Genomic DNA, 27,630 nt, shown 5'->3' on the forward strand with positions numbered 1-27,630 from the left:
TTCAGCTGCTGGTCCCCTCAGCCTGCGGGGACTTTTAAGAGGCTTTCTCTAGCGAGCGAATGCTCGAGATTAGAGGCCATGAAGAAAGGGAACAAAGCAAAAAAAAAAAAAAAAAACCAGGGGGGAGGGATCTGGCACGGAGCACTAACGCGTTTGTTGCAGGCGCCAAGTTTACTTTGATCAGGAAGACGTGCATGAGAAAGAAATCCTCAGCCCGTGTCCCCACTGTGAAGTGGACAGGAGCAACTCCCATTCTGTCTCCTTCCCTCCTGTAACCGACCTCACGTATTTTTAGCAAAGGCTGGGAGCGTCTGAGCGACCTGCGTTCTAAACAGGGTGCGCTCGGGCTCATCCAGAGCCCAGCGCTAGCCGGTCCGCCCAGGCGCTTCGTTAGCACCACGAGTAGGTAGCCCTGGCTCTGTCCCCAGTGCAGGAGGCTCCGGGGAGACTTGGAGGCCTTACGTGGCACCCCTGACAAGTGTCAGCTGGAAGCGTGCTACCGGGGATTAGGAGCCCGGCTAGGCAGCAGGCTCGGACCGCACCCTAGGGCGGGAGGAACCCCATGGATCGCCTCGCGGGCGGAGACCGAGCAGGATCCGCCAATGGGCCGCGGAGCCCGCCGGGGGCGGGGCGGAGGCCGGCGCGCGCCGAATTCCCCGGGCCAACTTCCGGCGGGTGCGTGCTGGAGCAGCGTGGCGAGGCTTGCAGGTGCGTGAACCCCTCTGTTTTTAAGATGGTGCGTGGACTGCGTTTATGCTTTGCCTTGTGGGCTAAACCTCAGCGACTCGTGGTACTATTGAAACCGGTTTAGCGGATTGAAAAGGGTCATGCGCTTTCCACGGCGTTGACCGAGGTCGGCCTTGTCCAACTTTCCGATTCTGAGACCCGGTCCGGGTTTTTTGTGTATCTTTGCCTTTTAAGACAGACCCTGTACATGGATGGGTTTTTATTATTGTTACTAACGGTCTAGCTGCACCACTTTCATGTTTGGTTTCTACTTTTTTTTGTTTTGTTTGTTTTTTCGAGACAGGGTTTCTCTGTGTAGCTTTGCGCCTTTCCTGGAACTCGCTCTGTAGCACAGGCTGGCCTCGAACTCACAGAGATCCACCTGCCTCTGCCTCCCGAGTGCTGGGATTAAAGGCGTGCGCCTCCACTGCCTTTGACAAATCTTTGGGAATGTTTTTACCCGTAAGTTGCCTACTAATTAACTGATGCCCAAGAAAGAAAAGTCTCTCCAGGTCTCCCAGGTAGTAAAGTCCTTTGATTCCGGATCTCTCCTGACCAGTACTGCTGTTTCACAGATTCTGAGTAGTAAATAAAAATTGTGTTCTTGCGCTGCTGCGCTCATTCAAAGTATATATAAAGATCTATTGGCGCCAGGCCGTGGTGGCGCACGCCTTTAATCCCAGCACTCAGGAGGCATTGCCAGGCAGATCTCTGGGAGTTCGAGGCCAACCTGATCTACCAAATGAGTTCTAGGACAGGTACCAAAACTACACAGAGAAACCCTGTCAGATCTATTGGCTTCAGCTATTTCTAAGAAAATGACACACAGAATTGAACTAAAAGCCTTGTTGTATGTGTAGAAGTCTTTCCCTTGCATGCATCTATGTACCCCACGTGCCTACAATGCCCCCAAGGAAACCGGAAGAAGGCGTTCCGTCTCTGGAACCAGAGTTAGGGTGTTTGTGAGCCACTGCGTGGTGTTAAAGATTAAGCCCAGCCCTCTGCAACAGCACTAAGTGCTCTTAACTGATGAGCCACTTACCAGCATGTTTGATTTTCTTTAAATGTGTAATCCCAAACTAAAGGATCAGTTTAGAAGTTACAAATGACAGTTTCCTTTTTCCTGTAACCCATCTTCTTCTGCTTAGGTAAATGTCTTGATAACTCCTTTGCACACACCACATTTGGTGCTAGAATTTGAACACAGGCTTTATTCTAAACAATAACTTTATTTCTAAACTACATTCTCTGTCTTTGTTATTGTTGCTCTGGTTTATGCAATGACTTGATAAATTGTCTCTATTCCTAAGGTATCAATTTACGTAAGCAAAGTCATATAACATTAGCGTTTCCTATTTTTGGGTACTTTGTAATATACAATATTTTAATGTTACCTCAGTTCATTCTTAACAGCTAAATGTAAGCAAATGCCAAGTGAGATAGATATGTTAGGATTTGATTTTGGCTTCTCTAACAGATTTCCAATCCAGGGTATCCCATAAACTCTTAAATCATAAGCCTGCGTGTGGTGAATAAATATTTACCCTAATAAAGTTTGCCTTGTGGATCAGAGAAGCAGAGAAAGCCATAGCCAACTTTACCTTGCCATCTTCACAAATCCACTGACTGAAAACCTGAGTCCTCACCCGAAAGGATCTCAGCTGAACTGCTTTTGTTTCTGTTTCCTCACATCTTATATACCTTTCTCCGCCCTGCTGTCACTTCCTGAGATTAAAGGCATGTGCCATCACTGCCTGGCTCCCTTTCCAGTGTGGCCTTGAACTCACAGAGATCCAGATGGATCTCTGCCTCCCGAGAGATAGGATTAAAGGTGTGTGCCACCACTGTCTGGCCTCTATGTCTAATCTAGTGGCTGGCTCTGTCCTCTGATCCTCTGGCAGGCTTTATTGGGGTACACACTATATCACCACACTTGCAAGCTAGGGATGACATACAGATGATTTTATCACTTGTTTTTGTACAGCCACCAAACAAAAAAACGGTGGGAGAAGCCAGGCGTGGTGGCCCCCACTTGTGACAGAAAAGACCCTGTCTTACCAAAAAAAAAAAAAAAATGTGGAAAGAGAAACAGTTTCAGTGCACTGGGTGGTAATGGCACATGCTTGGTTGCTTGGGAGGCAGAGACAGGCTGATCAATGAGTTCAAGGCCAGCCTGGTCTACAAATCAAGTTCCAGGACAGCCAGAGCTGTCACAGAGAAACCCTGTCTTAAAAAGCCAAGAAAAAGAAAAGAAATGGTTTTAGTGCACATGGAGTTCAAGTTGCAGTGTCCATGATAATGTAATTGTACAGAAACACACTTGTGCTTATTTTGTTATGAACCTCCTACGGCCTCCTGTTGTTTAGAGCACTGATTAAGGCAAGTAACCTGTGCCAACTGTTTACATCAATAGTCTTTCTGGACGATAAACATTCACCCCTTAGTGTGCTGTACCTTCACGCTTTACTCAAGTTCTGCCTCAGAGTTTGGACACTACACAGATAGCTCTCAAATATATTTATTTCCTGGCCCTTGACAGAAAAAAAAAAAAATGTGTACTGTTAATACCTGTCCTCTATACCACGCCAAGGTTTAAATTATTGATGTTTTAAATTTAAAACATCAACACTGGATGTAGCAGCACATGCCTATTGTCTCGGCTACTTGAAATGCTGAGGCAAGAAAATCTCTTGAGCCCAGGAGTTCGGGTCCAGTGTAGGCAAAGTAGCAGGTCCCCATCTCCTAAATAAGTAAGCAGATATCAAAATCCATTTTCCTGCTAAGGCTTAATGATTATCAGATCTCCCAAAAGAAGACTGTTTATGGATTATTTCTCAGATAAGGTACTGTATTAGTACAGAGTTGTTGTTTTTTTTTTAATTTATTTATTTATTTTTATTGGTTGGCTAGAGTTTTCTTGTTTTTGTTGTCATAATATTACAGACTGGGTAAATTACAAAGAAAAGAAGTTTGTTTAGGCTTATAGTTCTGAAGGTGTGCGATCAAGGGGGCCCCTCTTACTAGCAGTCTTTCAGTGATAGAGCATCCTATGGCAAGAGATACATGGCATGCATGTTTGCATTTCTGTTTGGTCTCTGTCCTTTTTATTTAAAAAATAAAATAAAATAAAAAAATCTTGGGACTCACTCCAGAGGCAGACATAGCAATATATCTGAGTTCTAGGCCAACCAGAACTCCATAGTGAGACCCTGTCTTAAAACCAAACAAAAACCTTCTCCAGTTTAATCATGGGTGCTCCACCCTAGTGCTCTTACCTAAACCTTGTCAGTCCCCAGAGGCTCAGTCTCTGAATACCATAGTTATTTCTGCTCTCCAATACCTCACAATATGGATTAAATGCAACACATGAAGCTGGGAAGATGCCCTAGAGCCTACCAGGAGCTAAACTACCATTCTTTCCTTAACTGAACTATAAGCGTGTCTACCTCATTTTCACGTGCCTTTTATCGTGACTATGGCCATTTCTTTCCAGTTCTAGCCTCGAAGTTTTGATGTTTTTTTTTGTTTGTTTGGTTTTGGTTTTTTGTTTTTGTTTTAGTATATATGAGTATTTTGCCTGCATGCTTGTTTATCACATGTGTACCTTGTGCTCCAGGAGGCCAGTGAAAGGGGTCAGGGCCCTAGGCTTCTGGAATTACAGACGGTTGTTAGCCACCATATAGACACTAGGAATTGAACCCAGGTCCTCTGGAAGAGCAGCCTGGGCCATCTCTCTAATTGTTTTATTCATTGAGGCCCAGTCTTACTGTGTATCCCTGGCTGGCCTGCAACAGAGACCTGACTGCCTCTGCCTCCTAAGTACTGGGATTAAAGGTGTGCACCGTCATGCCTGCCATAAATCCCAATTTCTAAATAATGAACCTCTGGATGAAAGTATCACTTGTACAAAAAAAAACCACAAATGATTATGTTAAAATCCCGTTTATAAATTAAGATCTCTATAGCTGGGTGTGGTGGTACCTGCCTGTAATTCCAGCACTCGGAAGATGGCTGAGACAGAAGGTTTGCCATGAGTTTGAGGTTAGCCTGAGCAACATGGTATGACTTTCTCAAAAACACCAACAGAATGACTGAAGAGATGGCTCAGCAGTTACCAGCACTCGCTGCTCTTCCAGGGAACTGGGGTTCAGTTACCAGCTGCCACAGAGTGGCTCACAACCACCAAAATAGCAGTACCAGTGGCTTCCATGGACACCAGCTACACCTGTGGTACACAGACATGCAGGCAAAACACTGGCGGCACACAGGAAAGTTAACAAAATAAACACCACCAGAAAAGAAAAATGGTGCTTTTCAAAATGCACGTGTTTTAAAATGTCAGTCATTGCCGGCGGTGGTGGCGCACGCCTTTAATCCCAGCACTCGGGAGGCAGAGCCAGGCGGATCTCTGTGAGTTCGAGGCCAGCCTGGACTACCAAGTGAGTCCCAGGAAAGGCGCAAAGCTACACAGAGAAACCCTGTCTCGAAAAACCAAAAAAAAAAAAAAAAGGTAAAATGTCAGTCATGGTTTTCTTCCTACAGGTCTCATTTTGCTTCTGAATTCCTGCTTCGCAGGAAGCAATGGCAGCCCGAGTTCTTGTAATTGGCAGTGGAGGAAGGGAGCATACCCTGGCCTGGAAACTTGCACAGTCTCATCATGTCAAACAAGTGTTGGTTGCCCCAGGAAATGCAGGCACTGCCTGTTCTGGAAAGATCGCAAATGCTGGTAAGTGTGTCTCGAAATGGGGGTTGGTGGTTAATATGTGTTGATATGATAGTAAATGATAGCTCCCATGGGACCTTTAATAAGGTGGGCTGCTATTTAAAATGGTAACGTGAATTCTGTCTGTGTGATGAACATAAGGTATGTATTTTAAGCCTTCCTAACCACTGTGATTGAAAAGGTAGCAGGTGCCTAACGTAGGTTAGAAGCATTTTATGTGTGTTTATGGAAAAAGAGTTTCTGAGTACATTCTGTGGGTTTGTCTGTTTACTGTGTAACCAACGCTGATGACAAGGACAGTCACATTACTGATGCTGCGGAGTCACTTAACTGGCCACAGTGATAATAGGCTACTGAGCTTCGTTTAACCTAATGCACTATTTGGAATTTCTCATGGTGAAAATTACTAACTGTACCCACAAAAGCAAAGCCAGCAATTACCTTAGTTTTTAATTACCTTACTAAGGATAGTACTTAGTTTATTTGTTTAACTGAAGATATTTTTGCACATGTGTGGGTTTATGTTTTCTGTCCACAGCTGTCTCCATTGAGGATCACACTGTCCTTGCTCAGTTCTGCAAAGATGAAAAGATTGAATTCGTGGTTGTCGGGCCAGAGGCCCCTCTGGCTGCAGGTAAAGTTCATTTCTCTTTGTTACGACACATTCAGTACCAGCAGAAGTTTAGAGATCATTTAGTCCAGTTCGTGGGTGGGGATTCATGATAACACATTAGAAGAGGCTCTTTCGCCGGGCGGTGGTGGCGCACGCCTTTAATCCCAGCACTCGGGAGGCAGAGCCAGGTGGATCTCTGTGAGTTCGAGGCCAGCCTGGACTACCAAGTGAGTCCCAGGAAAGGCGCAAAGCTACACAGAGAAACCCTGTCTCGAAAAACCAAAAAAAAAAAAAAAAAAAAAAAGAAGAGGCTCTTTCAGCCCCTTAAAGTTGGTGGGTTCCAGGTTTTTGGTTTCCTCCCCCTCCAAACCTTCAATAATAAAATGAAACAGGGATGAAATTGTTTCTTTTTTCTGCTCTGTTCTAGTGTCTTTAGTGATGTGTATATTCAATAGGATAAATCCAAATATTCACATAGAACAATTTACTTTTACTAGGTTTTTTGTTTGTTTGTTTGTCTGGATGTTTGTTTTGGAATGAGATCTACTTATAGTGCCCAAGTTGATCTACAGTTTGTAGGCTCCTACCCCCTCCTCTCAGTTAGCTGGGATTAAGGCGCCACATTGCACAGCTCTTTTTGTATGCCTAGAATCACCTCTTAGTAATTGTCTGCTAATAAATAAAGGACAACATGGAAAACGTAAGCTAACTACGAGTTCGACTGCCCCTTGACTAACCGTAGACTTAATCTAATCATAATTCATATTCAGTGAAAATCCCTAGGCAGATCGTGGATCACCTAGATTTCTATTTGCTTCTATAGGGATTGTTGGGGACCTGACCCGAGCAGGAGTACGATGCTTTGGCCCCACAGCCCAAGCAGCTCAGTTAGAGTCCAGTAAAAAGTTTGCCAAAGAGTTTATGGACCGACACGGAATCCCAACTGCACAGTGGAGAGCATTCACCACACCTGAAGATGCCTGCAGCTTCATTATGAGGTGGGTGGAAGGTAACCTTTGAAGACAGGTGTTTCTTAATGTATGTGAATATAAAGAAAGTCATTTTCATTCTGAAAACACATTGTTTAAGCTGACCAGTGGTGGTACACACCTCTAATCGCAGGAGGCAGAGGCAAGTGAATCTCTTGAGTTTGAGGACAGCCAGGCCTATAGGGTTTAGAGGAACATCAAAAAGACAAAGATAGGGCTGGAGAGATGGCTCAGAAGTTAAGAGCACTGACTGCTCTTCCAGAGGTCCTAGGTTCAATTCCCAGCAACCACATGGTGGCTCTCAACCATCTATAATGAGAATATGTATATATAATAAATAGCTAAATCTTTAAAAAAAAAAAAAAAGACAAAGATAAAAAGGAAACACAGAGTTCAGTTCTGAGGCTTTCACGGTTTATATTGAATTAGTTATGGAAAAGGTAATTCTCAATAAAACAGTTTCCTTTTCAACACCACAAGAAGATGGGATTCTCCAGCACTTGGAAACAGAAGGAAGCTGAAGGATCAGTTCAAAGCCAGCCTGGGCTACGTGGACCCAGTCTCAAACCAAAAGGAAAACAAAAACTTAGGATTCTGTACATTTCCTGTAAATAATCTTGTAGATTATATGTTACTGTCTTCACTACTGAGTAATCTCCAAGAGGAAATACATACTGTCCTGCAACTGACAAACACAGTGACATGTTATCACAACAGCAAGTCTTTAGCTTCCCAAGTGCTGGGATAATAGGTGTGAGTACCTAGATTTTTAAATTTTTTTTTTTTACTATTTTATGTGTATGGGTGGTTTCACCTGCATGGATGGCCTGGTGTCCAACAAGGCAGGAGGAGAGCTTAGATGCCCTGGGATTGGAGTTAACAGACAATTCTGAGCTGCCATGTAGGTGCTGGGAATTGAACATGGGTCTATGAAGTATCCTTCTCTCCACATGTAGAAACCTCTGAGAAGTCAGTGAGTTTGCAAGCGAGTGCCTCTCCCCCTCTTTCCCTCCCTGCCACTCAGCATGTTTTCCTTTCAGTGGGGTCAGGTTCTTTTTTTAACCACTTACTTATTGTGTGTGTATGACTTGTCACATCCATAGAATCAGAGGACAACTTGTAGCAGTCAGTTCTCTCCTACCACCATGTGGGTTCCAGGGCTCGAACTCAGGTCAGCCACCTCGCTGGCCTAGGCTCATTCTTTACTCATTCTTCATTACACAGGGTTTCTTAAGCACTGAATACTGTTATTATCCTAGTAGCCAGATGCCTTGGGTCAGTGATGGCTGTGTTACTTCCTTCCAGATCTCCAATCCCATTCCATTGCTTTGCGTGTTTCTGGAAATGGTCTGTGGATATCTATCGGCCTGTGTTAGTATCTTTGACTTAAGTGAGATTCTCTGCCTTGTATCTTACAGATTATTTCATGTCTGCTCTACAAATCTGCTTTTTTTTTTTTTTTTTTTGTTTTTTTGTTTTTTTGTTTTTTTGTTTTTTCGAGACAGGGTTTCTCTGTGTAGCTTTGCGCCTGTCCTGGAACTCACTTGGTAGACCAGGCTGGCCTCGAACTCACAGAGATCCTCCTGGCTCTGCCTCCCGAGTGCTGGGATTAAAGGAGTGCGCCACCACCGCCCGGCCTAAATCTGCTTAATTTTTTAAAGAGTATTGCTTATTTGGCCTTACTATATGTGAAAAAAAATTGTACGTGCTGTATGATCAAAATTATAAAGGAATATATGAGGAAAAAAATCTTGACGAGAAGTACCTGAAATGATACTGGAGTAATATTTTGTCTGTGTACATTTTAATTTTGCTGAAGCATACTATTACAAATCACCAAACAGTTTAAGTGCTTGCATTGTGAGGATTTTTTTGGATGATCAAAGCTGCCCTATCTTCACAGCGCCAACTTTCCTGCTTTGGTTGTGAAGGCCAGTGGCCTTGCTGCTGGGAAAGGGGTGATTGTTGCGAAGAGCAAAGAGGAGGCCTGCAGAGCCGTGCAGGAGATCATGCAAGTAGGTGGACGCTTCTGAAAGGTTTGTTCTCTGTGTATATGAACAAATACTGCAAGTTTACAAAGTGGCCTCCAAATGTCCCAAACACACTGGAAAGTTGGTTTTCATTGTACTGTGTGTCATCCATTTCTAGAAAATGGCTAGTCCAGAGCTATGCCAATTCCTAAACCATGGCTCATTCTTTTGAAGTAAGTTCTAACTTAACTGGAAGGCAGAGAGTCTTTGACCCATGGGATTTACAGATACCTCCACACATCCATGAGAACAAAGGCATTTGTCCTCTGTGTTCCAAGTCTTAACAAAAGCAGAGTGGTTGATGGATACACTATTTCTTCATAATCCATATCAATGATTATGACTTAACCTCTTAGAGAAATCTATTTTCACAGTCATGGTTTTGTTTAATTTTATAGACAAAACCTACATGGTCATACAGGAATAAAGATCAAATGATCAGGAAAGTGTCAGAAATGTGAGCTCTACCTGCTGCCACACCATAGACCCGGGAAATTCACATGTTAGGTCTTCGAGAAGAAGTTACAATGCTCGTGTGCTTTAAGATTTACAAAGCCTTTTATCTTTAACTACGATTAGGAAAAGTCTTTTGGAGCAGCTGGAGAAACGGTTGTTGTGGAAGAGTTTCTGGACGGGGAAGAAGTGTCTGTACGTACAGCCGACGCTTTCCTTTACCACGCCCCAAAACAGATTCCATTTACTCTGTTAGTGTCATCTGAGAACAGGAGCCCAGCAGATTAAAACAAAGGATTTGCACACTCTTAAGATTCAGATGAGAAAACGTGTGTTCTCTTTTAATCATCCCCTAGACCAGTGGTTCTCAACCTCCCTAATGCTGTGACCCTTTAATACAGTTCCTCGTGTTGTGGTGACCCCAACCATAAAGTTATTTTCATTGCTACTTCATGATTGTAATTTTACTATTAGGAGTTGTAATGTAAATATCTGTGTTTTCCGGTGGTCTTAGGAGACCCCTGTCAAAGAGTCAATTGACTCGCCACCGCCAACACTTGCATCCTGTCATCCCAGGGGTCACTTGCTGAGAACCACTGCCCTAGACATTAGTGGGGACATTGGATGTAAGTCACACTGTGGAGGTTCTATACATTCTTGGTCTTTGTTTCACATGGAGCTTATTACACAGCAAGTGTTGGAATAGCATCACCTTATATACATATATATATATATATACACACACACATACATATACATACAGCGTGAGTGCCTGGCAGTCTCAACAGTAGGAAGGTTGGTATTTGTCCTGGATAGAAGCCCAGCTTGTCCCTAGGTTGCTACAATGACAGCTCCTTTACAAGTTGAATATCCAAGATCTTCTGGTTCCTGCCATGTAACTTGGAGTTATTATTCAAGTTTTCTTCAGAAATGAAAACTTTTCCTCTAAGAAGAGTCCTGTTTGACTTCCTGACTAGTCTGTTTTCTCCACAGTGTCTGTGTTTCACTGATGGGAAGACAGTGGCCCCGATGCCCCCAGCACAGGACCACAAACGATTGCTGGATGGAGATCAGGGCCCCAACACAGGGGGGATGGGAGCCTATTGCCCAACGCCTCAGGTACTGTATGCTATCACTAATCAGCAGTCTGGCTGTCCTTCAAATGAGAAGTCACCTCTTTGGGTCACTAATAACCGCTTCTGAAAGGCTTTGAGGAACTAAGAGCCAGTCTAAGAAACAGGAACTACGATGAGGTCTGACTATATCCTCTCCCAGCTTGTGTACACCCGTATTTAATCCCGTGAGACCTAAAGTTATTCTCTTCCTCTCTAGATCCAGGGCCCAGCACATAAAACAGATATGTATATGTAATGAGTTGAGATCCAGGACAAGCCATAATTGTGCTCTCTCTACTTCAGACTGGCAGGCGACAGTCCCAATTTCTGGGTAGTTTTGTGTAACAAAATCTGCATTAGCCAGATGTAGTGCTGCACGCCTTTAATCCCAGCACCCAGGAGACAGAGACTGAAGGATCTCTCAGTTCAAGGACAGCCAAGGCTACACAAAGAATCCCTGTCTCAAAAAAAAAAAAAAAGGGGGGGGGGGTGAAAAGAAATCTCCATTGTTGAAATAGAATGGATTAGCTCTCTAGAAGTCATTTTTATTTGTTCTAGGACAGCCTGGGCTACACAGTGAGACCCTATCTTGAAAAAAGGCAAAGCATCTTTTTATAGGTTTCAGTAATAGTGATTTTTGAGTCTGTAAGCCTATTTTCCACAATTAAGCTTACAAGCTCATATGCATAAATATGTAGGCTTAAAATTTGCATGGACTATACTAGAAGAATACACTAAGGAGCATGAGGAGGGGAGAGAACTCTTAGCATTATGTCTGAGGAAACTTTAAGTGAGGTACTTTAAGGTGCATATTTTTCAGCCCTAGTGAGGTGAACTAGTGATTGCCACTGGGGCACTGAGAGGAAGTGAGGACCTGTACTTCTGTCCTTGACACCATTTACTTGGCTCAGAGTGTTAGTGTTCTGACATGTGTAGTGAAGTCATAAGGAAAAGTGGAATAGACAGACACCAACGTTTGCCACAAATGTGTCCTTGAATAGGAAACATTTTCTCTCTTAGAGTTCTTTCCTGTTCTGTAAAGATAAGGGCCACTGTGAGAGTGTTCTGTTTTGTCTCTATGGCCCTGGCTGGCGTGGAACTCTTAGTGTAGGCCAGGCTGGTCTCAAACTCACAATCTACCTTCCTTTGCCTCCCGGGAGTTAGGATTAAAGGAGTACACCTCCACACCCAGCCTGAAACAATTTTTTTTTTTTTAGAAAGAAAATTACATTTCAATGTTTCTGTGTGTTCCCCAGGTTCCTAAAGATTTGTTACTGAAAATTAAAAACACTATTCTTCAGAGAACCATAGATGGCATGCAGCAGGAGGGTGTGCCTTACACAGGTAAGCAGGCTGGCGAGGATCGTTATATAGGAATGTTCTGCTTTGCCTGGAACCTTGTTTTCTTTCTACAACTTTATTAAAATAGTTAGTATTAGAAGCTTATAGACAGTCTAGGACGTGGGGGGGAGCGTCGTAGTTTGGTTGGTAGAACACTTGCCTGGCCTACATGAAGCCCTGGGTTCTATCTCTAGGACCATACACTTGGATATGGTGGGGCACACCTGTAATCCCAGCACCTGGGATATGGAGGCAGGAGGATCAGAAGTTCAAGACTGTCCTCAACTATAAAATGAGTTCAAGTTCAACCTGAGATATGTGAGACTTTGTCTCAAAAAAACAGTTCATAGTCTAGGTGTTATAGTTATAATGCAATGTTGTCATTGTTATTACATCATTACAGACTTCCTTTCTCTCTCTCCTCTCTCTCCCTCCCTTTTCCCCCCCCTCCCTTTTTAATAAAGGAATTCTCTATGCTGGTATCATGCTGACCAAAGATGGCCCAAAAGTTTTGGAGTTTAATTGCCGTTTTGGTGATCCAGAATGCCAAGTGGGTAACAATAAATAAAATACTGCCTGGTATGGTGGTATGTGTCTGTAGTCCCAATACTTAGAGGCAGAGGCAGATATCTCTGAGTTCAAGGATGGCCTGGGCTATAGAGAGAGACTCTGTCTCTAATAATAATAATAATAATAATAATTTTTAGAAGGAAAGCATTGTTTTGTTCTCACAGTTTATCAGTCTTGAAATAATTGCTTTGGGGAACATTTCAGTTGCTATCCCAATGAATAAAGTGGAAGAAATAAATAAAGGGAGGGCTTTTAAACTTCATCTCATCTACCATATTGATTCTGTTCTTCCAGGTAATCCTCCCACTTCTTAAAAGTGACCTTTATGAAGTGATTCAGTCCACCTTAGATGGCCTGCTGAATACATCTCTGCCTGTTTGGCTAGAAAACCATACTGCCATAACTGTTGTCATGGCCAGTAAAGGGTATCCTGGAGCCTATACCAAGGGTGTGGAGATCACAGGTGAATAGTGGCTAAGAGGTTGGGTTACAGTGGAACCGTGACTGGTGCACAGCAAGCTCCTTCCGTGTGAATGAGCGAGCACCTTTTCTTCCTTCGGGTCTGAAACCATCAGACCTTGAGAGATTCTTGACCCCAAAGCTTAGTGTATGTAAAGAACTGCCATTTATTTCCTTTCCTGCACCAGGAAACATGAGTAACCCAGTCAGGTTTCTGAAGTAACCCCACTGCGGCCTTGCACTTCCACCTTCCCAGAGCCAGGGTGGTAGTGGATGTGAGAATGTTGGCATGAGTCAGTTTTTAAGGACATGAGCTCTGTTTCATGAAGTTTGGCCACTAGAATACCGCGTGCCGGGTCATGGTTTCTGTGGAAAAATTCTAAGTCTGAAAGGACCAGTTTCTTCCCTTACCCCGTTTTTTAACAGACCATGAGGTAGCTGCTTGAATGGCATTAGTCTGTGTAGAAATGAGATTGAGGCCGGGCAGTGGTGGCCCACGCCTTTAATCCCAGTACTCGGGAGGCAGAGCCAGGCGGATCTCTGTGAGTTCGAGGCCAGCCTGGGCTACCAAGTGAGTTCCAGGAAAGGCGCAAAGCTACACAGAGAAACCCTGTCTCGGAAAACCAAAAAAAAAAGAAAAAAAGAAAAAAAGAAATGAGATTGAGGTGACAGACAAGTCATGCTTTATGGCCAAAGACCTCTGTGGTCCCTGGCATCCTGTAGCGTAGCATTTATTAGTACTCAAATAGTATGTTTGGTTCAAGAACTTTATTTATTCTCTTGCCCAGAAAAATAAGCAAGAAGTCTATCATCTTGTAACCTCAATGTCAGGAACTGTTTGCTTGTGAACAAGAGAACAGAGAAATGAGATTGAACCAAGAGCCTTTGTATTGATGAAATTTCCCCTAAGAAGTGTTACAGTGATTCCAGTCGAGCAGTTTTGGACAAACCAGCGGCCATAAAGTTTGTGCTGGGTGGCACTGTGCTGTCAGAACGCTCAGAGAAACCTTGGCTAACACCTCAGCACAGCTGCTCTGGAGAGAGGGGGGTAGGAGACTGCAGGTGAGAGGACTGTGTTAGAACTGGCTGTCTGACATGTTAAGAACAGTCTAGTTCTCATCTTCAAACCTCTTGTGAAGAACACTTAACTATGCTGTGGTTCCCCCTCATTGAAACTAAGGCTTTGTTCTGTTTTTTTCTCATTGGCCAGAAACTGGAATTTTTAAAATAGGACCACAGCACAGGATGAAATGTTATTTCATACCTTTGTTGCAGGGCATGATGGTGTATGCCTTGGGACTTGGAAGGCAGAGGCAGGCAGGTCACTGAGTTTGAGGCTAGCCTGGTCTACATAGTGAAGCCCCTGTCTCAACAAACAAACGACCACTTTGTTCACTCTGCTTTTTACAGGGTTTCCTGAGGCCCAGGCTTTAGGACTGCAGGTATTCCATGCGGGCACTGCTCTTAAAGATGGCAGAGTAGTGACCAGCGGAGGCAGAGTCCTCACGGTAACAGCCGTCCAGGAAAATCTGGTGTCAGCCCTTGAAGAAGCCAGGAAAGGACTCGCTGCTATAAAGTTTGAGGGAGCAGTTTATAGGAAGGACATTGGCTTCCGTGCTGTGGCCTTCCTCCAGCGGCCCAGGTAAAGGTTCCCTGGGAGACAGTCAGGGGCAAGGTTCAGAACTGGCCTGTGTGGCTGTGGAGGAAGTTCTCCTAGCCCTATGCCGTCATCCTGTAGTCTGTCTGTGGAGCTGACTGGATCTTGGTTTGGAACTTGTTGGAATCTTAACTATTAAAGGCTGAGGCAAGAAGAGCATCTCAAAATTGAGCCCAGACTATAGTAAGGCTTTACATGTCTGCCACCCCACCCCACCCCCAAAAAAACTGATCACTGATCAAAGCAGTAGTTGAATAAATGAGAAACTCTTCTTGGCAATAGCTTATCTGTGACAGTCTGTCAGGGTTACAGTGACGAAGACTTGACCCGTGAGTCATTATGTAGTTAAACATCTTGAGCTTGAGTCACGGTTCCTGGTTTGTCCTTTAGCTATTACTTGAATGTGTTTTTAATTACTGATTCATTTATTAACAGATATTTCCTTATGAAATAAATAAATCTGGTTGCCACATGAGTGTTTTGATTTTTTTTAAATGTCACATAGTATCACATTGCTTTTATTTAGTTTTTCAGTGTGTGTGTGTGTGTGTGTGTGTGTGTGTGTGTGTGTGTGTGGTGAGTGTTTTGTCTGAGTGTATCATGTGCACCACATGTGCCTGGTGCCCTCGGAGATCAAAGAGGGCAGTAAGTCCCATGGAACTGGGCTTAGGGATGGCTGTGAGCCACCATGTGGGTGCCGGGAACCAAACCTAGATCATCTGCAAGAGCAACAAGTGCTCCTAACCACTGGGCCATCCCAAAAAAAATAATAATTTTTAGCAGCTTACGTTATAGCATAAGTGAAAGACAGGTTTTTAAACCCTTCTGTAATATAGTACACTAAAATACTGTGCCAACTCATAGAAATTCTCTACCTTAAGACACTGAAGTTTGGTTTGGTGTTTTTGTTTGTTTGGTTGGTTGTCTTTTTAAACCAAGTTGCACCACCACACCCTGGCTGGCCTGGAAGTCACAGAGAACTTGCCACCATCCCCAGCAAGGAACTTAAATCCTGTTGGTTGGTTGGTTGGGTTTTTATTTTGGCCTTTTTGAGACAGGTTTCTCTGTGTAGCTCTGGCTGTCCTGGAACTCGGAGATTCGCCTGCCTCTGCCTCCACCTCCCGAATACTGGGATTAAAGATGTGCACCACCACCACCACTTAAATCTTAACTGTATTCTGAGTTCTTCAAGATGAAAAAAATGAGATGTCACACTGCCAGCAGTTACCTGTAGGTTTTGTGTCCTGTATGAGAGTGACCCTGGACTGCAGACACTGAGCTGGTTAGCAGTCCTCAAGTTCCCTAGCAGCTTGTCTTAAAACTTCTGCATCTGTCACTGCATCCCAGTAAGCCAATTTCTCATTTTTCAAGGGGAAACTAATAAACTTACAATGCCGTTCACAGACTTGACTTCTATGTGACATACCTGTGCTTTTATAAAGCCATATCAGTCATGTATCTCCGGCCCTGAGCTATGAGAACTGATAGATGGTACTGTGGGGCAGGAAGAACTCCTGGTTTGGTGGGATTTTTTTTTTTTTCAATTTTTTTTTGGCATTTCATTTCTACTCAACTGAAGTTGGCTTGAGAATGGATGTTAGAGAGCACTCTATTTAAAAGTAGAAGGGGCCAGGCAAGGTCCTTGTCTAGATGTCAACACTAGAGAGGCTGAGACTGCGATATTGGGAGTGTGAGGTCAGTTTAAGCTCTTCAGGAAGAAAAAGATAGAATGGTGGTGTGCAAGTGAGAGTCAGGACTGGAGAGTTCCCATGGAACAGATATACAAAGTTTCCATTTTACTAGGTGAGAAAAAAATGGGGGGTGGTGATCCCGCACCAACTTGTGCCACTCAGTTGAACAATACACTTAAAAGTGGCTAAGACGGCAAATAGTGTGTGTGTTTTACTACAATCTAGAAAAAATTCAAGCCAGGTGTGGCAACTGGGAAGGATGAGATGCACATTTCAGTTCCTAGTGCCTGCTCTAGAACACTTATATCCAAATCTGTGGGGTACAGGCACTGACTTTTTGAGCAACTTACTGAATAGGAAAACCAAGTGAAATGTCCTCTGCTATTTTTTTTCCTTTACAAACTCGTGTGTGAGTGTGTACCTACATGTGGAGCCTGAGGTTGATATCAAGAGTCATCTGTACTCTTCCTCCTTATCCTTTGAGAGAGGGTCTGTCCATCAAACTCAGCTGCCTGGTCTGGCTAGTCTCCAGCCAGCTTGATTGGGGATCCCCTATCTCCACTTTCCCAGGATAGAGTTATAGGCAGGCAGCCATGTCCATCCAGCATTTCTATGGCAAGTGCTTTATTCACTGAGCCATTTCCTTAGCCCATACATGTATTGTTTGTTTTGTTCGAAATAAAAATATTTGTCCCTGCTGGGTGTGGTGTTACAAGCCTTGAATCCCAGCAGAGGCAGGGGCAAGCAGATCTCTGAGTTCCAGGACAGCCTGAACTACATAGAGAGACCCTCTCAAATAATAGTAATTTTCCCTGGCATTAAGGTGAAATCTTAGTTTTCATTTTCATTTCCTCAGGGGCCTGACTTATAAGGAATCTGGGGTAGACATTGCAGCCGGAAATATGCTGGTTAAGAAAATTCAGCCTTTAGCAAAAGCCACCTCCAGACCAGGTAACTTAGACCCTGTACTCTGCGGATAGATTAGTGGTATTGGGAATTGATTTGGGCCTTACATGTAGCTGAGGGAAGTTTTTCAAATTATTGCTAGATGTCCTCTAAGTCATTCTTAAGCCAAGCACATCATCTCCTGCCTTCTTGATCAGTTCTCAGTGCGCATGGGCTCTTTTCCCACTCTGAGCAAATGTAGCCCTTACATTAGCCATTGTCAGGAAGAAAGTTGGAATATTCATGTTGGACTCATCGATTAAAATGCAACAAGTAACTCGTCTCCTGTCCGACAGGCTGCAGCGTTGACCTGGGAGACTTTGCTGGTCTTTGTGATTTGAAAGCAGCTGGTTTCAAAGATCCTCTTCTGGCCTCTGGAACAGATGGTGTTGGGACTAAACTGAAGGTAACCGGACACTCGAGATTCAAGGCTTTGTGAAAGAGAAAGGGGAATTTGCCTTTCAAATGACTTATGTTTATCAAGTAGCCTTTTTTTTTTTTTTGGTTTTTTTCGAGACAGGGTTTCTCTGTGTAGCTTTGCGCCTTTCCTGGAACTCGCTCTGTAGCCCAGGCTGGCCTCGAACTCACAGAGATCCGCCTGGCTCTGCCTCCCGAGTGCTGGGATTAAAGGCGTGCGCCACCACCGCCCGGCTAAGTAGCCATTTCTTAACAGCATGCGTGCGCTAAAAAGAGCCGTGGCACCTAACCATTATTGTAACCATTATAGCTCAGGCGCACGTTTTAAACAGTAGTGTTCGGGTTCCATTGGGTAAGAGGAGTAGGAAAGGGGTGTTGCTGCATAACCTGTCCTCGTCTGAGGTGTTCTGAGCAGATAGCCCGTCAGTGGTGGTGGCTGATCTCTGGGTGAGCTGACAAATGAGGGCAGCGCTGACTCTGTGGGGTTGTCTGTTTTCTGCAGATTGCCCAGCTGTGCAATAAGCACGACACCATTGGTCAAGATTTGGTCGCCATGTGTGTCAACGACATCCTAGCCCAGGGAGCAGAGTCCCTCTTCTTCTTAGACTACTTTGCCTGTGGAAAACTTGACCTCAAAACGACTGAAGCTGTAGTTGCTGGAATTGCTGGAGCTTGTGGACAAGCTGGCTGTGCTCTCCTGGGTATGGTCCATTGACCCACGGGTCCTCTACTGCCTGTTGGTCATGTAGAACTTAATGGGATTGCCATCGTGGAGGAGACTTTAGATCACAAAACAGGAGAAGGAAATGGAGACAAAACGACCTGCGATAATCTTAGACCCTGTCCCAGTCCCAAACTCCTGAACTGCCAGGCAGGCCATCTTTCTCCTCTGTCCACCTCCCAGCTGGGCCTAAAACAGGGAAGATGGTCTCCTAGAGTTGCGTATGTTAAACTGTAGTTCCCCTCAGAAGAGACATTGTTTAACCACGTACCGTAGGTGGAGGAGTTTTAACTGTTTCCTCTATTACAGTCAGGGCTGGTGTAGTGGTGTATACCTACAATCCTAGCACTCAGGCTGAAGCAGTATTACTGAGAGTTTGAGCCAGCCTGGGCTACATAGCAAGACTCTTGTCTCAATAGAAACATTCACTGCTGTGTCTATAGACAAATCAGATCTCAAGACCAAAAATTGCCATGCAACTTTTTTTGTTTTATTTGTTTTGTTTTTCAAGACAGGGTTTCTCTGTATAATAGCCTGGCTGTCCTGGATCTCACTCTGTAGACAAGGCTGGCCTCTAACTTGTAGAAGTCCACCTGCCTCTGCCTCCCAAGTGCTGGGATTAAAGGCAAGCACCATTAAGCCTGGCTAATTTCAAACATTTTTACAATACAATTTCTAAGTTGGAGTCTGCTGCCTCCCCCTCCTGTCTATCTTCATGTGATAGGAACACAGCGCTGTGCTCATGAGAGTCTGCTGCCTCCCCCTCCTGTCTATCTTCATGTGATAGGAACACAGCGCTGTGCTAGTGAGAGTCTGCTGCCTCCCCCTCCTGTCTGTCTTCATGTGATAGGAACACAGCGCTGTGCTAGTGAGGTGGTGTCAGGGTATATGGAGTGGGGCAGTTCTGTGCTATTATCTGAAAGATGGAGGGATTGTAAAACTAACTAAGCGGCTGGAGACATGGCTCAGCAGTTAAGAGCACTTGCTGCTCTTCCAGAGGACCTGGGTTTGGTTCCCAGAGCCCACATGGCAGCTCACTGTAACTCCAGTCCCAGGGGATCCAGTGTCCTCTCTGTCCTCTATGGGTACCAGGCACATACATGATACATGCAGGCAAAACACTCATACACATAAGCTATCAATCATTTTTTAAAAATCAAACCTGAAAGGTCTTCTGAGCTCACACTACTGTAGACATGTTGTTAAATCCAACTGAGCATTGGCCTGTCAGAGTCAGTGTTTGAAGGCCTGCAGAGGTCCGGCCTCATCGCTGTGTGCATTAGTGCTCTCTGTAGATGCCAGGCAACACACAGTATGGGATGTAGCTACACACCAGTTGTTGGTGTTAAATGTAACTTCTGCCACTGTCTAAGATCCATGAGGATCACAGGATGTCTTTGTCCTTGTCTCACCAGGTGGGGAGACCGCAGAGATGCCCGACATGTACCCCCCTGGCGAGTATGACCTGGCTGGGTTTGCTGTTGGCGCTATGGAGAGGGATCAGAAACTCCCTCAGCTGGAAAGGATCGCCGAAGGGGATGTTGTTGTTGGAGTAGCTTCCTCTGGGCTTCACAGCAACGGGTTTAGCCTTGTGAGGAAGATTGTGGAGAGGTCTTCTCTCCAGTACTCCTCTCCAGCGCCCGATGGTTGTGGTGATCAGACTTTAGGTAAACCGACTCTTGCCGTCCTGCAGCTACTGCAGGGGTGACTGAGTACCTGAAATGGAAGGACTCCACTGACCTACTGTTCTCCTGCCTGGGCGACATTGCAGAACTCTGTGCTATGCAAGGCCCCTTCCGGTCATCGTCCAGTTCAGAACTGTTTTAGGTTTGGGTTTCAAATGTGTGGGCTAAGTCTTTATCTTATCCCTCCAATCCCCAGGGGACCTGCTTCTAACCCCAACCAGGATCTATAGCCGTTCCCTGCTGCCTGTCATCCGTTCTGGACGTGTCAAAGCCTTGGCTCACATTACTGGAGGAGGGTTGCTGGAGAACATCCCCCGAGTCCTGCCTCAGAAGCTTGGAGTAGATTTAGGTGAGCTCACCAAAGGAATTGTTTGATTTACAGAAGAGAAAATATGTACTGTGGATAGTGAGTGCACATATGATGTTTCTCTGTACAGCCCTGGCTGTCCTAGAACACACACATTCTCCCTGTAGACCAGGCTGGCCTTGAACTCATGGAAACCTGCCCTCTGCTTCTGGAATGCTGGGATTAAGGCCTACGCCACTGTATATAGCCTCTTGCCGTGTTTTTTAAGTGCATTCTATTGTGTTTTGACTATGATCTATCACATGAGGTCACATGTGGCATTTTTCACTTTGGCATCATGGTGACATTCAAAAAGTTTCATATTTTTGAAGTATGGATGCTCATCCCATATAGCCATATTCTTGAGATCCTTTTTCATGATTTTAGTTGTAGACAATCTCACTGTGTAGTCCAGGCTGGCCTTGAGTTTTCTGTCTCGGCTTCCCTGGGGATTACAGGCATGCCCCACTGTGCCCAGCTTCCTTCTTTTTCCCTCTTCATAAACGCTTCTTTGCTGAACTAAGAGCTTGGCACTCTGACTTCCTATTTAATGTATTGTCTACATCTGCTTTTCATGGTAACACCATTTTTATGGAGGAGTCTTCCATTTTATGTATGTACTACTGTTTTATTTTACATGGCTGTTGACTTTTGACCATTGAGGAGGTCATGGTAAGCATTTGTGATGGCTGAGTCTTCTGAACTTTTCCAAGTTCATAGTGGAATTAAACCAAATGGGGGCTGGAGAGGTGTCTCAGCAGTTCAGAGCACTTGTTGCTCTTGCAGAGGACCCAGGTTCATTTCCCAGCACCCACATGGCTGCACACAACCATTCCTAACTCCAGTTCTAGGGAATCTGACCCCTCTTCCATCAGACCAGGTGCTCTGGAGGCAGATGGGGCTCCAGGAGTTCAAGGCTAGCCTTATCTACATAAGTGAGTTTCAGGTCATCTAGGACTATAGAATGAGACCCTGTTTCGAACAAACAAAAACTGAGCCAGGTGGTGATATCACATGCTTTACTCCCAGTACTTGGGAGGTAGAGGTAGGCAGATGTCTGTGAGTTCGAGGCCAGTCTGATCTACAAAGAGAGTTACCGGACAGCCAGGACTGTTAGACAGAAAAACCCTGTCTCAAAAAAAAAACAAAAACAACTTGGGGAAGGAAGGGTTTATTTCACCTTAACAACTCTCAGGTCACAGTCCATCACTGAGGGTAGTCAGGGCAGGAGCTCAGGCAGGAACCTGGAGGTAGTAACTGAACCAGAGAGCACAGAGGAGTAATGCTTACTGGTTTGTTCCCGTGGCTCTTGTTCCCTGTAGCTTGCTCAGCCTGCCTGTGTTTTGTTAGTTGGTTGTTTTTTGTTGTTTTTTGTTGTTGTTGTTGTTGTTGTTGTTGTTGTTGTTATTGTTGTTGTTGTTTTTGAGACAGGGTTCCTCTGTGTAGCCCTGGCTGTCCTGGAACTCACTCTAGACCAGGCTGGCCTTGAACTCATCTGCCTGCCTTGGCCTCCCGGGTGCTGGGATTAAAGGCTTGCACCACCAATGTCCAGTCCAGTTGAGGCTGCTTTCTTACTTTACCGAGGACCACCTGCCCACTGCCGTGGCACCGCACTCGGTGACCTGGTCCTCCCACATCAATCACTAAGGAAGTCTCCCACAGGCCTGCCTGTAAGCAAGTCTTATGGGGGCGTTTCCTCCCTTGTGAGTCTCTCTTCACAGGTCACTCTAGCTTGTGTCTAGTTGGCAAAAATAATCTGACAGAAGCTAAATTCTCTTTCTTTACAGACATTCTAAATTCAGTGTAGTTTTTTTGGTGGGGGGGTTGGTTTGGTTTGGTTTGGTTTGGTTTTTCAAGACAGGGTTTCTCTGTGTAGTTTTGGTGCCTGTCCTGGTCTCACTCTGTAGACCAGGCTGGCCTTGAACTCACAGAGATCCGCCTGCCTCTGCCTCCTGAGTGCTAGGATTAAAGGCATGCGCCACCATCGCCCAGCTCAGTATAGTTTTTGTAAATCAAATCTTATAACCTGTACACTAAAATTATCCACGTTACTTTATTATTGATGAATTCTGTGCCTGTGTATGTAAATAAGCCTTTCCTGATGCTCCTGATAGGAGTTGTGATGTACAGCTTGTGACAGAGGAGGAGCCAATAGTCACCTCAGAGCCTAAATTTTAGAAGAAATGAAAGGAACCGGGTATTTATCAGAAAGCTCTCTCTAGCAGAACTGCCCTTTGAGTAGTTTGCATGGTGTGTAGGGCACAGCTTATCATACCAAGACCCCGCTAAACATTTACAAAGGATGGTATGCCAGTCTCTGGTAACCAGTGACTAGCACATCTAGACCATGAGGAGGTTCTAAAGAGCCAGGAAGTTAAGGAAACAACCTACCTCCTACAAGCGTCAGCACTGACAAAATATTAATCTGAAAGGACAATTGATAGTTTTACTCTATGAAAAATAGCAGTCTGGCTATGACTCGTTTTGTATTCTCTGTATGGGACAATAATCAGGCAACTCTTGCTTATTTTGAGATGCGTGCACCTGGAAGATCCCCAAGGTCTTCTCGTGGTTACAGCAGGAAGGACAGCTCTCTGAAGAGGAAATGGCCAGAACCTTCAACTGTGGGGTTGGAGCTGCCCTTGTGGTGTCTAAGGACCAGGCAGACCAGATCCTGCACGACATTCGGCAACACCAGGAGGAAGCCTGGGTGATAGGCAGTGTCGTGGCATGTCCTGAAGGTAATAGCTCCTTGTTGGCTTTTAAGTTTAGCCATTGCCAAAGCACCTGTCTTTACCCAGGTGTATCCTGATTCATCTACCCCGTAGCCAGGGCACATCTGCTTCCATTTTGGAACTTTGACATCTCTTGGTAGTATTCACTGATGCACAGCTACACTGCACAGGATTCTTTCCCTGGATAATGTCACTACACAGACACCTCACAGTTCTGCCTGGAGGTTTAGCTCAAACACCCTGACGGGTTCTGTGTGTTGGTCAGGACCCTGTGAGAAGTGCTAGCATTTGACAGGGTGGCAGATAGATTCATTCGGATAGCTAACAATGATAGTCAGCGCTTGTTCACCTGGCTTCTGTCTGCCTTTCTACTCTCTGCGCATGGGTTTTGTTTTCAGGCAGGTTTTCCTGGTGCTGAACAGTGAAAACCTTCAGCTTACACTGCAGGAAGAAGAAGCCTTCCCTTCTTCACACCAGCTTATTTCAGTCTCACATGGCCTCCCAGGAAGCCAGGGGGTCAGAGCACCCTGTGAATGGCTCACTAGTGGGTTGAGGGGCTGGGGAGAACACGGGCAGGCAGCATTTTACATGGCTCTGCTTCAGTGCACTGGTGTGTTCTACAGCTCTTAGCTGAAGTAGTAATTCTGTATGTTCACCTTCAGTGTGTTCTTAAAAGTGAGAAATGGTAATGTTAATTAACCTGGTGTTTTAGTTCCTGTATGTCTTACTTTCAGAATAAAATACAATCAAGTTTTCTTATGATAGTTTTCTATTATTCCTGTTAACTCATGGCTGTTCTTTACTTTTGTATGCATATAACTGAAGATTCCCCTCGTGTCAGAGTCAAGAATCTGATGGAAACCATGCAGATAAATGGGTCAAAGATGACAAATGGCGTCCAGAGAAGTAATTTCCCTGCCCACCAAAAGAAGGCAAGAGTGGCTGTCTTAATATCTGGAACAGGTAAAGCATGGCTTCTCCCCGCCACAGAGCTGTAGAGCCCTCCCTCCACCACCGTTCACACAGATGTTACATATGTTTCAGTATGCTCTCTTTTTTTTTTTTTTTAGAGATTTATTTATTATGTATACAGTGTTCTGCCTGCATGTATGCCTGCAGGTCAGAAGAGGGCACCAGATCTCATTACAGGTGGTTGTGAGCCACCATGTGGGTGCTGGGAATTGAACTCAGGTCCTCTGGAAGAGCAGTCAGTGCTCTTAACCTCTGAGCCATCTCTCCAGCCCCAGTATGTTCTTAAAAGTGAAAAATGGTAAATGTTACTGACCTGGTATTTAGTTCCTGTATGTCTTTCAGAATAAGATGCAGTATTCTAAAGTTGCTTTTATCAAAAGTAGGAGCCCTGGGGAGAAGAGCCCTGTGCTCTGTCAGATGGCTGTAGCGACCCTGTTGTTGGCTTTTAGAACTCCCCCGTCGCCCAGACTGCACTGGCCGCAGCCATGCTGGTGCAGGGATTTAGGAGTGCTCTGACGGTTTTCCCCGGGGAGCATTGCTCTGAGCAGTGTGAGTGAACTTGTTAGACCCCCGAGCGTCCCTTCAGATTATAGCCCCAGCGCCATGGTTGCCCTATGGGGTCATCGTACGTTGGAGTGTATTTTAGTGTATATTTAGGTATGTGATAAAGCAGAGAGGCCATTCTGAGGAGCGAGCAAGGGCAGTGTGAGGAGGCCTGAGCTTCCAGACTGTGAGCTCACTTTTTCCTGTTTTCAGGATCGAACCTCCAAGCACTCGTAGACAGCACTCGGGATCCAAAGAGCGCTACGCACATTGTTGTTGTCATCTCCAACAAGGCTGGGGTCGCGGGCTTAGACAGAGCCCAGAAGGCTGGCATCCCCACCAGAGTGAGTTCCCTCAGCAAACAGCTTTCCTGCGGCTGCGCCTGCCTCTTGGCTGGTTTGCTTGGGTAGTGCTGGCTGTTCAGCCCCGAGCCTCGGGTGCACCACTGAGCCACACCACCAGCCCCTGCAGACTGTACTTAAACGCATACTCTGCTTTCATGGGGCCCTGTATGTGGTTGTGTAATCGTGGAACTTCCCTTTTGGGGTGGTGCTGGGTTTGCTGTTCTGCATCCTGCCCGTTCCTCAACGATCCTGAAGTGTGGTCTCTGTAAAGGTTATTTCTCTTTTCCTGTTACAGGTAATTAATCATAAACTATATAAAAATCGGATTGAATTTGACAATGCTGTTGACCATGTCCTGGAAGAGTTCTCTGTAGACATAGTCTGTCTCGCGGGATTCATGAGGATTCTCTCTGGCCCTTTTGTCAAAAAATGGAATGGTAAGCAAAAGTCATTTGACATTACATTGGGAGGTCAGCTGAAAATGGACTGGAGTGATCAGCTTTCCAGACGATCCTCAGAATGAAAGATTTTTTTTTTTTTTTTTTTTTTTTGGTTTTTCGAGACAGGGTTTCTCTGTGCAGCTTTGCGCCTTTCCTGGAACTCACTTGGTAGCCCAGGCTGGCCTCGAACTCACAGAGATCCACCTGGCTCTGCCTCCCGAGTGCTGGGATTAAAGGCGTGCGCCACCACCGCCCGGCAGAATGAAAGATTTTAACGTAGACTGTATTAGTTCCCTCTGCTTTGGTTGAGGGCCCAGGCTGAGTTACAGACCAGTTCGCTCAGCTGTTGCCTGCTGTCAGTAGTCACTCCTGTTACTGCGGAGGCCCACTTCACTGTGAGAGAAGTGTCAGGAAGACCCTGTTCCTGGTTTAGAGGTTTAGAGATGAGAAAAAGTGATGTGCAGTCCATCCCTGTAACCTGAGCATCCTGAGGCCAGGATGGGAGGGCTGCAAGTTCCAGGCCAGCCTGGTCAGATAGGACACACTTCTCAAAAGCCAAGTGAAGGAAGGGGAGAGAAGGGAGAAGAGCCTGGGTGTCCCAAGACGAAGAGAACTGGGCAGAGATCAGCCTTGATGGAATGTGTTTAAGGCCAGATTGAAAACCAAGAGCTAGTGGCTGGAGAACTCTCCGTGGTTAGGAGCACTTGTTGCTCTTTCAGAGAACCTGGGTAAAATTCCCAGCTCCATGACAGCTCACAGCCATCTGTAACTCCATTTCCAGGGGACCCAACACCCTCTTCTGTCCTCTTCAGGCACCAGGCACATTCATGGTGCACGGACATACATGCAAGCAAAACACTTGTAAAACAAAATAACAATTAGAGAAGAAACAAACTGGTAGCTGGGGTTTAGTTCTGCCTGGCATGTACAAGCCCTGGTTCGATACCTTGTACCACAGAAGGAAAAACAAAGATTCATGCTCTCCTGTCAGACACACAGACAGAAGATAGCAAGGAAGGCATTGTTGCTGAAAATGCATAAATGTCTACAGTCTCTTGATCCTTTTTTTGCACTTTATTTATTTACTTTGTGTGCAGGGGTGGTCGGGTCACCTCGGCTTGCTTGTGGTGGTTGGAGGGCAGTTCGTAGGAGTGGGTGCTCCCCTTCCTCTGTGTGGGTCCTGGGGGTTGAGCTCAGTCATCAGCCTTTACCCCTCCAACTGCATCCTGTTGTCATTCTGTGTGTGTGTGGGCTAATTCCCCCAGCTGAGTCTCTAAGGTAAACAGAGATGAGCACTTGTTCCTTTAGCAGAATAAACAAGAGCTAAAATTTCTGACCACTGCTTTTTGCTTTCTAGGGAAAATGCTCAACATCCACCCATCCTTGCTGCCTTCTTTCAAGGGTTCAAATGCTCATGAGCAAGTCCTGGAAGCTGGAGTCATGGTTACCGGGTGTACCGTACACTTTGTAGCTGTGAGTATGTCCTTTCCTACCAAACTTGCCTCTCGGGTCTAGATGCAGAACACTGGTTTAAAAACATGTACTTCCTTTTCCAGGAAGATGTAGATGCGGGACAGATCATCCTACAAGAAGCCGTCCCTGTGAAGAGGGGCGACACCGTTGCGACCTTGTCTGAAAGAGTTAAAGTGGCAGAACATAAGATCTTCCCTGCAGCCCTCCAGCTGGTGGCCAGCGGGGCTGTGCGACTGGGAGACGATGGCAAGATCCACTGGGCCGAGGGCAGTGAGGTCTGACTCGGGAGGACGGCTGTTTGCTGGGTGCCTGCGTCTTTTCATCGTGTCTTGGCCCAGACTGAAACAGCTGCTAACAGAAGACTGTATCCACCGGCGGTGGTGGCGCACGCCTTTAATCCCAGCACTCGGGAGGCAGAGCCAGGCGGATCTCTGTGAGTTCGAGGCCAGCCTGGTCTACAGAGCGAGTTCCAGGACAGGCACCAAAACTACACAGAGAAACCCTGTCTCAAAAAACAAAACAAAACAAAAAGACTGTAACCCTTACCTGTTGCCATTTTTTAATAAACAGATTCATTAAAAACAAAAATTATTTAGCATTTTTTAAGGCATCCAGAAGTGGGAGTGTCTAGGCCAGTGTACT

The 27,630-nt window shown here is 45.3% G+C and overlaps 1 protein-coding gene across 1 annotated transcript; it reads left to right on the plus strand.

The window, feature by feature from the left end:
* Positions 1–578: 578 nt before the first annotated feature.
* Positions 579–27,630, plus strand: Gart (phosphoribosylglycinamide formyltransferase, phosphoribosylglycinamide synthetase, phosphoribosylaminoimidazole synthetase). The gene is made up of 22 exons (XM_059277608.1): positions 579–708; positions 5,269–5,452; positions 5,988–6,083; positions 6,886–7,060; positions 8,955–9,066; positions 9,661–9,729; positions 10,528–10,653; positions 11,906–11,993; positions 12,455–12,540; positions 12,855–13,023; positions 14,430–14,661; positions 17,224–17,318; positions 17,609–17,718; positions 18,232–18,430; positions 19,866–20,117; positions 20,332–20,484; positions 23,016–23,222; positions 24,042–24,179; positions 24,945–25,075; positions 25,371–25,512; positions 26,873–26,988; positions 27,072–27,630. Exons 2-22 carry the CDS (start codon positions 5,308–5,310, stop codon positions 27,267–27,269), a joined length of 3,039 nt encoding a protein of 1,012 aa, XP_059133591.1. The 5' UTR covers positions 579–708; positions 5,269–5,307; the 3' UTR covers positions 27,270–27,630.

Source organism: Peromyscus eremicus, chromosome 12 (genome assembly GCF_949786415.1).
Source record: "Peromyscus eremicus chromosome 12, PerEre_H2_v1, whole genome shotgun sequence".
NCBI lineage: Eukaryota > Metazoa > Chordata > Mammalia > Rodentia > Cricetidae > Peromyscus > Peromyscus eremicus.

Bases quoted from the DNA above. Each gene is read 5' to 3' on its own strand.
- Gart (XM_059277608.1), top strand. From the start codon at position 5,308: ATGGCAGCCCGAGTTCTTGTAATTGGCAGTGGAGGAAGGGAGCATACC. The intron at 5,453-5,987 runs GTAAGTGTGTCT...TTCTGTCCACAG, and splicing joins TGGAAAGATCGCAAATGCTG to CTGTCTCCATTGAGGATCAC. The intron at 20,118-20,331 runs GTAAACCGACTC...TCCAATCCCCAG, and splicing joins TTGTGGTGATCAGACTTTAG to GGGACCTGCTTCTAACCCCA.